Source organism: Triplophysa rosa, linkage group LG4 (genome assembly GCF_024868665.1).
Source record: "Triplophysa rosa linkage group LG4, Trosa_1v2, whole genome shotgun sequence".
NCBI classification, from domain to species: domain Eukaryota; kingdom Metazoa; phylum Chordata; class Actinopteri; order Cypriniformes; family Nemacheilidae; genus Triplophysa; species Triplophysa rosa.
The window spans coordinates 6,692,464-6,704,194 of record NC_079893.1 but is presented as its reverse complement, the minus strand read 5'-3'; the positions used below and the strand labels follow the sequence as shown (position 1 = coordinate 6,704,194).

Sequence of the window (11,731 nt, the reverse complement as noted above, 5' to 3'; positions counted from 1 at the left end):
AATTAGCAATCAAAGATAATCAAAACCCATTAGACTTCCCAATAACTGAAAAGAACTTGAAGACAAAATCAAAAACCTTAAAGCAAAAAAAGCATCTGGACTGGATCATTTAAACGAAAGAATCCACTGATCATAAAGATAGAAAAAAGGGCAATCAAATTTTGGAAACATATAAAACACAGTGACCCTCACTCATATCATTATAAAGCCCTGAAACACCACGAGATGAGCAAAGAAATGAATCCTTGCTGGTCCAGAGCTTCAGTCCTGATGTTTCAGTCCTAACATCTACTAATGGTCTCAACCACAACAATACTGGCAAAATCACACTCAACCAATTTACAACACAAAGGAAACAAAACTATATCACTCACTGGGAAACCCAAACAAAACAACAGAGTAAAATGCAATGTTATTTGACCCTAAAGAGAGAATACAGTGGCAGACGATCTGTACACAGTGACAATCAAAAACTAAGAGCCAGGTTGACAAGATACAGACTCAGTGGACATAAACTCACTCACACTTTATTTCATTTTATTTTATTACTATAATTATCTTTCTTTCATACTTGCACTATTTGTACGCAGCCCAGCTGCAAATGCTTTGGCAATACGAATGTACATTTTGTCATGTCAATAAAGCACACTTAAATTGAAATGAGAGAGAGAGAGAGAGAGAGAGAGAGAGAGAGAGAGAGAGAGAGAGAGAGAGAGAGAGAGGGTAGGCTACTGCAGCAGAGCAGTTACTCGGATACTGAGTTCAAGAGATCAGTTTTAATCCAATTTTAATCGTGGTGGGATTAGGAAGAAACAGCCGATCCTAATCTGCTCAGATTACCCACTTTGCTTCCAAAAGGAAGAAGGGAGGTTGTATAAGCAAGTGCACTTAATGTGATTTACACATCACGGTTTCATGTCCAGCAAGGTCTCAAGGTGGACACACCCCTGAAATTTAAAGTCCCCATGAACCGGAAGTAGAGTGAAAAGAAATTTCAAAGGCGAAAATTTGTGCCTTGGCTTGCGTTTTTCACTGCAAATTGATTGGATGTATAAAAACAGCTGTTGCATTTTGAAATGAAACTGGCAGCAGACTGAGAGTTGAAGGGGAGGAGTTAACAGATGCTCTGCCCAAGCCGTCTAAATTACGTCATTTGAGATGGATACTCTTTTTAAGGCGGAAGTGCAATTTCAGATTTTAACAGAAGATTCTGAGGGTACATGAATTTTAAAAAGAAAATTACCCCCATTTATAAGATATTTACAATATTTCATGAAAAAATAAGAATTGTAATTTTGAATTTCACTGGGACTTGTGTGTGAGCATATTATAGCCTTACGAAGTGTTTTATTTTACATTTACATTTTATGTTTGTTGGTGTTTTTAAAAGTGCTAAGCTTGTTTAAAAAGAACGTTAGTGATCTTTGGATGTAACATTTTGTTTTACATGTAAAGAGGAATGTAGGTAGGCAGTGAGCAAATAATGATCATTTGTATCTTATTTTATCGTGCGCTGTGAAGACTGACAAAGGTCTGTAAGCATGTCACGAGTGTTACAAAAATCACAGAGTAGCTCATAAAAAGTTTTTTTGTCATGCTCTGAAAGCTTTATTACAGATAACTGTGATGAAGGACTAAAATAAGGATTTTTGTGAATTTTGTCTGGAGGCGTGTTTGCAAATCTACCAATTTGTAAAAATCTTTTACGACCTATTGCGCCATCTAGTGTTTATACTTCGTATGACGAATGCGTCTTGATTTTATAGGCCTGCTTCATAAATCACGTTGCACTTTGCCCGAATTAAACATATTTTTGATACAAAGCATATAAAAGTTATGCTCACATCTTCTGCAACTTCATTAACTAAACTGATTCCCAAGGTCTAATTAATTGTTCGTATTAAATGTTGAACGAACATTTTAATATTAACACTTTCAGGTGAAATGTCTTTAACTTTATAATTAGAAGTAATTCATAGACACATACAAAAACATGAAATTGTATTGACTCCAATGCTGCCATTCTCGGAAATCATGTAAATTGTTTGAACATATTGTAAAATGTATCTTAATAAATGACACAAGAACATGGAAACGATAGAACTACTTAAATAAAAACACAAGAAAGGTCAACAACATATCCGGTTTAAAATACTACATTGAGTGGTGCATTAAATATTTAATTTAACAGTAATTGAGATGAGATTTAGTGTGTGGGTAAAAGACCACAAGATCTCATAACATCACATAAACAAAATAAATCACACGCTACAACGTTTTCTAGTTTTTAATCATAAAAATGTCATGTTTTACAACACTTCTTATTGTTACTAGGACAAGTTTTAATGAGAAAACTGTAATGTCAGAAATGTTTAATTTTTATAAACTCAACAGCCTACCAAAATGTTTGGCCATACTCACATGAGATCTGTTTCAGACCCTTGGATTAAGAAAACAGAATAAATATCTGAATCTCTGAGTTATTAAAATGTATATGTTCTCCATTGTTCAGTCACTGTGAACCATTTTTCAAATGCTCACAATTCCATATAAACTGAAAACAAATATATTGCGCTATATTAAGGTTACACATATGCGGAAAGTGTGAAGTACTGTTAAAAAAGGCATTATCACAACCACATGGATTCATCAGATCACATTATACTCAAATAATCTGACAAACCCTGTTTTTTCAAAGGTCACAAAACCACAGGCTGCAGAGATTTTCATTTCACAATCAAAGCAAAACATTCTTGTCTGGTCATGATTTCAATTCTATCATGATGTCAGAAATATATGGACTTGTAATGTATGTGGGTGAATCTTACAAGTGCATATGTGGTTCATATTTTACCCCAAAAATGTAAAAGTATATTTTGTAGAAAAGATTAAGCCATTACCATAAGATTATTACCATTTTTGTGTCTTAAACAGTACAGCAGTGTGCTATGAATAAAAGCATCTTTCAAATGTATAAATTGATGGCTCCATTTTCTATATACAAAATGTTTTTAATTTTGAGGTAAAATATGACTATATATCCAAATACCCATTTTGGTTTTGTTCCATTCTAACAGCACCAGAATCTGACTTTTTAAATCAAAACCGTCAATGAGGCATAATCTCAGTGCTAAATTAAAAAAACATTCTAGTGACACATTTACACTGTGGCTAAAATTTCCAACCCTAGTACAGGTAAACATTGCAATTCACAAAAATATTTACATTTAGCACACTGTAAAAATGTAGTGTTATTCCAATTAAGCATGCAGTGCTTTTTTTTCTTCTTTTTTTTCAAAAACAACTGTGATTTAAAAAAAGTCAATTTAGATAATATACACACACAATATGACAATGTGAACAAAATAAACAAATATGAATTATGTACATATCATGTTATGAGAAAAGCCAAATACTCAAGTAATCTTCAGAAGACCTCAAACTGTACTATCTGGAAGAAAACTATTGTGTTTACTAAATACTAGACCTACACTAAATCGGGGTTTGTGAAAATCCACAGAAAAACACACATTTAAAATGCAAATTATTCATAATTCTTCACCCGTCCCGGCTGTTTGCTTATCAAAATTTTGGCCTGATTTGATACTGCCATCGGGGAGGGTAATACTCTCAGATTTAAATCTATTAAATCAGCACCAAAAATTCTGCACATATTCTGTTTGAGCCTCCTATTAATTTTGTAAATATTGTGTGAACATGTTCGTATATGTCTACAAACATGAAAACAACTCGTGATCAACAAAACCACTGCGCGACTTATCAAACGCAGTTACACAGAAAAGCTTTAGGGGGCGCCAAACACAGAGCGCATTCTTTCGAACCAGTTCGACTAAGAACAGAACTGAAACTCTCAAGACACGTTTTTGAGTGGCTCAAAACTCACCACGGCTTTAAAAATACAAGGCTTGTGTTGATGCACATAGACCAACAATTACAGCTAATCTTAAAGAACGTGACGTGTTTCTTGTTAGTATGTTAATACCGTTCATTTTTACATTTGTGCAATATTTAAAAAAGGGTTTAGAAGTAAATCCTAAGGAAAACAAATCTTGGGCACCATTAACAATAGAAACATGAAGATGTAGCTGTCACAAGAGAGGTATGTGAAAAATCCCTCAGTGGTTGCTAGGATACTGTGATGACAATGTTCCGGCTCTGTTGCCGAGTGACAGAAGGATGTAGGCTCTATCTGTGAAACTGCTGAAGCGTTTCAAGTGAACAAACTGGAGGATACAAAAGATAGAAGTATTAAAGGGGTTAGAGCTTGGTGACAGTACAATACGCTTGTTGTAACAGTGATGTTTCTCACCAGCTCTCTCTGACCGCTTCAATGTCACTCAGAAGATTTTGAGCCAGACAGATCCCAAATATCTACAAGTGGAAGATCAGTCAGTGTCTCAGTTTCAGAGAAAAGCAGAATTTGTTTTATTTTTTAAATGGTGACTTCCTGAGTGTGTTGTAATACTAGTTAAAGCTTAATGCCTTAAAACTGTACATGACTCTTTCTTTGGTAGAAAAAGGAGATATTTACAGTTTATTTGTTTATTTACAGTTTAAATGGACTCATTTACCTGGAGAAGTGCGATACCTATGAATATCCCAGCAACTACAGTTAGATTCTCTTGTAGCCATTTCTCAAACTGAGGCACACATCCTTTTGTGTATATAAACATCTTCTGTTCATTGTCCTGCAAACACACACGTTAACAAAAATTAAATACATTCAAAATATAAAATAACTGTCAACCCACAAAAACCTTGAGGTTAAACAACAGTCATACAAATGGATCTTTTTTATTGCTGGATAAACTTGCCAAAAGTCAAACGAACGGCGGGCAGAACACACACTCTTAACAGTTTATCACTCAGCAGATTCACTCAGGCACAGAGGAACATATTTTAACAGTGTGTAATGTAAACTAGGCACACTTAAAAAGCGCAAAAAGGTTGGGCTGCAACTCAAACACGATTTTCCTTTTGTTAACCCAAGACCCGAAACGGATGTTAATACCAGGTGTAAACAGGGACTTTAATATGATTTATCTTAACTGTGTCACTTAGGCACACTAGTGTGTGTTCTATTACACTATTGTGCACTTCAGATGGATTAGGTCCCTATATAGTGTACTTACACCCTTCGCTCGAATGTCATATCCACACTGCGTGTTGATCACGTCCTCCTGTGGAGGGAAAACAGGGTCAAGATTTTAGTTCATTGGTCAACGTCACCTTAATCTTTTACAATAAGCCATTCTTGACAGTACAATAGAGAACGATTGTTCTGTATGTATACAGGGTGGCGGATTTAAATCACTTCCTGTTTATGTTCTCAGGTCTTCTGAAAGGAGACAATGACATATTTAAGGCACATTTCGGCTAGACGTCTGTGCACGATATATGCATGCTGTAAACGAGCAAAGGCCAAATGTTTTAAATGCCCTCTGTAGTAGTCCGAACTATTTAACAGTCTCATATATTTAGTTCCCATGAGTAAAACAGCTTATAAATCATACAGCCTTTTAAAAAAACTTTAAAAAGATTTACTCTTTAAAAGTCAATGTCTATTGAAAGTCCTCATAAAACATGGACATTTGTGTGTGTGAGTGTGTGCGCGTTTACTCACAGCAGGATCCTTGGTGCAGCAGGAAAAGGGAACCCCACATTTCTCTCTGCTCAGATTAGTGTCCGTACAATTGAAGTAGATGTTCAGATTCCAGTCTTCTGGTCCAAATGCCCCACAACACTCCCACTGCAGAAAAACACACGTTTGTGTATTCTTAAAATCAATCCACATCACAAATTCTTCCTGTATCAAGTAACCCAACTAGTCATTTAAAGCAACACTAGGGAGTTTTTCGACTTTGAAATAATCTCTTTAAAATCATTTTAGTGGTAGGACAACTCTTAACCGGACGAATTTTACTGCCGCTGCTACCCAAGCAGCCCTCTATCGGCTGAAATCACACTTGTAACTTTGGTGTGCGGGTAGGTTCACAAGCCCCGCCCATCACCTGCTTTACGGCATACGTCACGTTTTACTCGTAGCCTGGGTGAAGTTATCTAACAGCTAACAATAAGACGAAACGATAGTTCAACGCAAGTCTCCAAACCATCACCATAGCAGAGCCAGCAAAAAAAAACAGAGGAAAAGAGAGAGAGTGATCAGACACGAGCCCGAAAACGAATCGATGTCTGACAGACTTACACTTGGTGGCGCGAGCTGCAAGAGGCAACGGGTTGCAAAACGGATGGAGACCTAGCCTTCCTGCTACTGGATTTGAAAGTATTATGTACATTTTTTCTTGCTGTCCTGTACTTTTGAGCTTATTAGTTATTAGGCTGTGCTCAAGTTGTTTATTAGCGCACTAACATTACTGGTTCACAATTTATAACCGTAAGGTAGACTAGAGATAATGTAATGTTGCCGGGTCTCAATAACTTACGTAGCATGATCGTGCCTCGTCACGAATTTAGTGTTGCTTGTAAACAATGACTACCAAAAGTGGAATGACAGAAATATCTACCTTTTTTTATTATCTGAGGGAAATGTCAATGTTGTTTTCTCATGCGAAACTTGCCAGCAAGATACAAGAATGTTGTAAACTGTTGCCAGGGCTTTGCTGTGTGGTTGCTAAGGTATTCCAGGGGGTTGCTAGGGCATTGCTTTTCTGTTGCTGAGACGCTGTGGAAAACATCCCAAGTCTCTATGATATTCTGGAGACACACTAGATGTACATCTACGAGATTATAGCCCGTTTTATTGCCCTGCGTAGACCTTAAACGCAACATTTGTTATGGTTTTATATGTGCATGCGTTCTTACGTAATCTTGGGTGAAGTCGATGAGATTCTGCAGGTCAATGTCATCTCTGTAGGCCCTGATATTGTTGTTGATGAAGAACTTCAGCTGGTCCTTGATCCAGTCTTTAAAGACGAACGCCAAGACACCCGCCGTCAGTTCCAGGAAAAATATGATTCCAAGAAACACAGAAAACTGCAGAAAGACAGCAGAATCTTGATTTGACTCAAGTCTGGATAATGGTTGCCGTATGGGTCTCCAATGAGTCAGGAATGTGTTACACCAAACTGATGTTCTCCCTTTCATGACAAAGAATTCCCACTCCTGCCAACATCCCTCTTGACACTTACAGAAATGACGTGGTTCTCTCACTCCTCCACTCAAAACAGGATGTCGTATTGTTAAACAAGGTTCATCTCTAATTGCACACGTACGTTTTATTACGAGTACAGCGAGCGATGACTTTCCGTTGTGACCACAATGAATACTTCAACAGTGACATCAGCGTTCAGCTGGTGCCTCCAGATGTTTTTAGAGGTCTACGGAGGAAAAGGGCCTCTCGTGTCTCCTGTAGCAGCTCTCGGAGAAAGGAATAACATCACAGACCGGAGGGATAAGCAGGACAGCACGTTCCCACACTTTCAGACTACATTCAGTTTTCCCCCTTCATGTATTAACTCATATCCAGCCATTCAAAAATGCTCCTGCCCACCTGCACTCATTGTGTATGAACACAGTATACAGATTCGATTCGCTTAACAGTATACCTACATAGTATATGGTGTTACACATGTACGCTTCTCAAGTACATTTATCTGTATACTTTTAAATGATAGTATCATACTGCATAATATACTTTTTACTCAACTACATTTCATAAATCTTTTTTTTTTCTTTTTTTTACCTTTCTTTCTTTCTTTTTTTACCTCAAAATACTAAAAGAAAGAAATTACTAGATTTGTAATGTACTTAAGTCATTTTTTATTAAAACATGTAATTAAAAAATAAAAAATGACATTAAAATTTGGTAGAGTAAAAAAATGATGCTTGAGAATGTAGTTCTCAGTTTCCAAAGTAAAAACACTGTTAAAGTACAGATACTTGAAAAATGAACTTGAGCAAAAAGTACTTTACTGTCCACCTGTTCGGTGTAAAATCTGGTTAGGCTTTGCTAGAAAACCCCCAAACCTATGTATTGAAATTGTGCAGTAAAATTTATTTTAAGTTAATACTTTTGAGTCGTAGATGAGTTATCTATTTTTTAGAAACAAGACAAGACAGATCAACTAAATAAGACTAAGACTGAGATTTTTCTGTATATTAGGATTTCAGCTCATGGGTGTTGGGCAAAATTAGACTCTGTCATAAAAACAAAATATGACATACAAACTTGAGAAGGAAGGAGTTTTCACGCAGCGCTCCGATGCATCCGGCGAAGCCTAGCACGAACATCACCCCACCCACCACCAGAAACAGCCATACCGGGTCAAACCCGCCCAGATCTGTGATGGAGGATATGTTGGAGAGAACTCCCTGATGAAAGAAAAATACAATTGACTTTTTTAAAATTTCTACATTTTGAAAACAAAATGCATGACAGTACATGCGAGAAGGGTAAATTTAACCACTTGTGTAATGTTTGATTCACCGGTTTGCGTCAAGCATTGTATGCAGTGCTTGTAAAAAGATCTCCTGTGTTTGAAATGACCTACTTCCATACTATATAGGAAGGGTAAAGAAGAGAAAGGGTGTCTCTTACCTTTTCACTCCAGGCCCACAGAGCCACAGACAGGAATGCCACTCCCAGCAGCTGAGAGAGACAGAATAGAAGTTAGATATCAAATTAGCATAGTATGTCACTTAAAACATTTACTAACTATATTTGATTGTGGTTACATGACTTTTGTTTTTAGTTACATATACATATATATCGTTTTTATTGTACTTTTTTATGACTTTTGAAACAGGCAGTGCAAGAGCCAGCTGTCACCCAGCATGTGTGGCACACTTGGCATCAAAGCCTGTTTGGTGTTTGTAAAGTGAGTGTGTGTGGACCATTTGACAGCGTCTTAAAGCTTTATAAGAGCATTTGAAATGCTCATATTGATGTGTGGAATCATCATTCTGTTACACCAGCTCATTCTGGCCATTATAAAAGCGTTTAAATAACATTTAACGTTAGGCTGCTCATTAGGAGCCAGTTTGTCAAACAACCAGGCCGGTGAAAGGCAAACTTCGGGTGACAAAAAATGTGAAATGATTTCTTATTTATCTTCTATGAACCCATTATTCAAACACGCAAAACTAAGAATACTGACATAACGTATATATAATATGGGTCATCGGCAACCGTATCAGGTCAATGGATCAGCCGTGTATTAACGTTACATACACAACAACCACACATACTGTCAGAAATGCTTTACTCACCCAAAATATGATATTAAATCCGAATATAAAGTATTTAATGCAACAGCCCACCTCGTGGATGTTGAAATGTTTTCCGGACATACTTGCGTTGGACAACACAATCCTCCCGACGGTTTTCAATGATGGAGAAAAAATTCGCCCACCTATTAGAAACCTCTCATCTCCATTTATATTTTCAAGACATGTCTATTATGTGACAGGCATGGGCCACGCAGGGCTTTGCCTATTTCGTCGAAACCATATGCGATGACTCGCCCTCTTCAAGAAAACGAAATTATATTTGCTATTGATAATGAAAGCGAATAACGGAACGACTGCTCCCACCGAATAGAGACGCGAGAGTCACTTCCGGTGAAATGAATTATGTCATCGCCCAAAATTTCAAAATACAGGCACGGTAATTACAACAAAACAGGCAAAACGAGCACCAATAGCATAAGGGGCTAACTATGATATTTTATTAGACATAGAGTGCTTATTAAATCACAGAGATTTATACTGATAATAGCTTCATATCTATTGTAATCCACAGGCATAGGCTGTAACAGAAAAAAATGGTCAAATAAATGCATACATAATATGTAGGTGATATATGGTGAAAAATAAAACAATGTATTATGTTTATTTAAAAAAGCCCTGGAGCGGAACTTTGTTTTTTAAAGGTGATATACAAATAACTGTATTATTATTATTATTATTATTAATAAAACGGTTGTAGCTGCGTTTTATCTGGTTGTAGATCAAATTATTTAGATTTAAAATTCATGTTTTACCTGTGACTGCCGCTGTATGGCAGTGCAGCTTTCAGAACCTCCCCTTTATAACAAAGGCAAAGCTAGAACTTCAAAATAAAAGTCAATAAAAATCCTGCTATAGAAGAGTGAAATGTATTGAACTGCAATTTGAGAAAGACCACCTATTTTGGGATGCAGATGAGTAGATTGTGCAGTCAACAGAGTTTCTGTCAGTCTTTGACAAGGTACACTCTTAAAAATAAAGGTGCTTAAAAGGTTCTTCACAGCGATGCCATAGAAGAACCACCTTTGTTTCCACAAATAACCATTCAGTCAAAGGTTCTTTAAAGAACCATCTCTTTCTTATTTTTTTGTAATCTGAAGACCTTTTTTCGCCACAAAGAACCTTTTGTGAAACAGAAAGGTTCTTCAAATATTAAAGGTTCTTTGTGGAACCAAAAGTTTATTCTATGGCATCGAAGAACATTTTGAAGCACCTTTTTTTAGTGTACTTTGGCCTGTGCTATCATAGAGATGTTTTGTACAGAGAGTTGACAACTTTTTTGGCTTAAATATTTTAACCACTTAATTGCAATACAAGCCAGTTTAGTGTGTGTGATCCAGACAGGATATATCTATTATGTCCTTGTGCAAAAGTGAAGCAGGCTGTAATAAGCCCAAGGGCGTCGGAAACCCAAGGCCCACTTTACTGTTCTTTACTAAGGCCATCCACAAACACCTCTATGAGTCAGCAAATCATTACAGTCATTGAACTGTATATACAGTATCTTGCATGTAACCCACTTAATGAAAATCTTTATAAAGTGACTGCACACTTAGCGCTTCTCATTGGAGGCAGTCAATTATTCAACCAATTGGAGAAATTGTTCATCATACTAATGCAATGAGGAGTCTGCATGTGTTGGCATGACTGTACTGCAGGTGCATGTGGGTTGAAACCATTTAAAGTACGTAGTATTTGCTTAAATTCTGTGTTTATAAATGTGGTTAATTTGATGTTCATTCATCTTTGGATCATTTAGTTGCTTCTAGTGTAAAAACATCATAAAATGGTGTATTTTGCTTGTAGGTTCTGTTTCAAAGTCATTACTGATAATCTTCACCTCTGCCAAAGCTATAAAATCCTAGTCGTTGGTTCTCACATGTGTCCGTGACACGTCAATGTTTCTGTACAATGTGCCATTATAAGGGACATAACATTTGCAAAGAGTCATTAAATCATTAAAACTTTGGAAATCGGATACTGTTGCTCAGTTTATGACCTGCACATGGAGTGAATCTGTTAGGGAATTATGAGTAACCTTGATAAATTTTACAGTATATGGCAACCATTTTTGGATCTAATGATGACTCTGAGCGGTAATGAAGTCCATATGATGCCTGCTCTCTATTAAGAGCTTGTTTAACTGTGATTTACCACTGAAACTACATTCTGTTTTGTTTGTTTTATAAAGATTTTTTTAAATAAAATAATAAAAAATAAAAATTAATAATAAAATTTGGAATTAATAATAAAATTTGTAGTGGAACCATTTTTGGTTCTTTAACTAGGAAAACCTGTATAGATTCCAAAACTGAAACTTCTGTTAAAGGTCCAGTGTTGACATTTCTTTTCAAAGGACTAGGGTGGCTGACACAGGGCTAAGATGTCACCTTTTCGCTTCTTTGCCGAAGGCATTAACGAAACGCACTCTGTAGAGCAGTTTGTCCGTATAGGGCTACTGTAC

At 36.5% G+C, this 11,731-nt stretch overlaps 1 protein-coding gene across 1 annotated transcript; it reads right to left on the bottom strand.

Annotated features, from left to right (window-relative positions):
• Window positions 1-2,272: 2,272 nt before the first annotated feature.
• tspan5b (tetraspanin 5b) lies at window positions 2,273-9,618 on the bottom strand. The gene is made up of 9 exons (XM_057332470.1): window positions 9,250-9,618; window positions 8,579-8,629; window positions 8,206-8,352; window positions 6,844-7,014; window positions 5,645-5,770; window positions 5,154-5,201; window positions 4,593-4,709; window positions 4,331-4,392; window positions 2,273-4,244 (listed from the first exon to the last, which is right to left on the bottom strand). The coding sequence occupies exons 1-9, from the start codon at window positions 9,328-9,330 to the stop codon at window positions 4,232-4,234; spliced, it is 816 nt and encodes a 271-aa protein (XP_057188453.1). The 5' UTR covers window positions 9,331-9,618; the 3' UTR covers window positions 2,273-4,231.
• Between the last annotated feature and the right edge of the window lie 2,113 nt (window positions 9,619-11,731).

Excerpts from the sequence above, each read along its gene's own strand:
- tspan5b (XM_057332470.1), bottom strand. The coding sequence starts at position 9,330 with ATGTCCGGAAAACATTTCAACATCCACGAGGTGGGCTGTTGCATTAAA. Across the intron at positions 5,202-5,644 it reads GCTGCACCAAGGATCCTGCT|GAGGACGTGATCAACACGCA; the intron begins GTGAGTAAACGC and ends TTCCCTCCACAG. Across the intron at positions 4,710-5,153 it reads ATGACATTCGAGCGAAGGGT|GACAATGAACAGAAGATGTT; the intron begins GTAAGTACACTA and ends GTGTGTTTGCAG.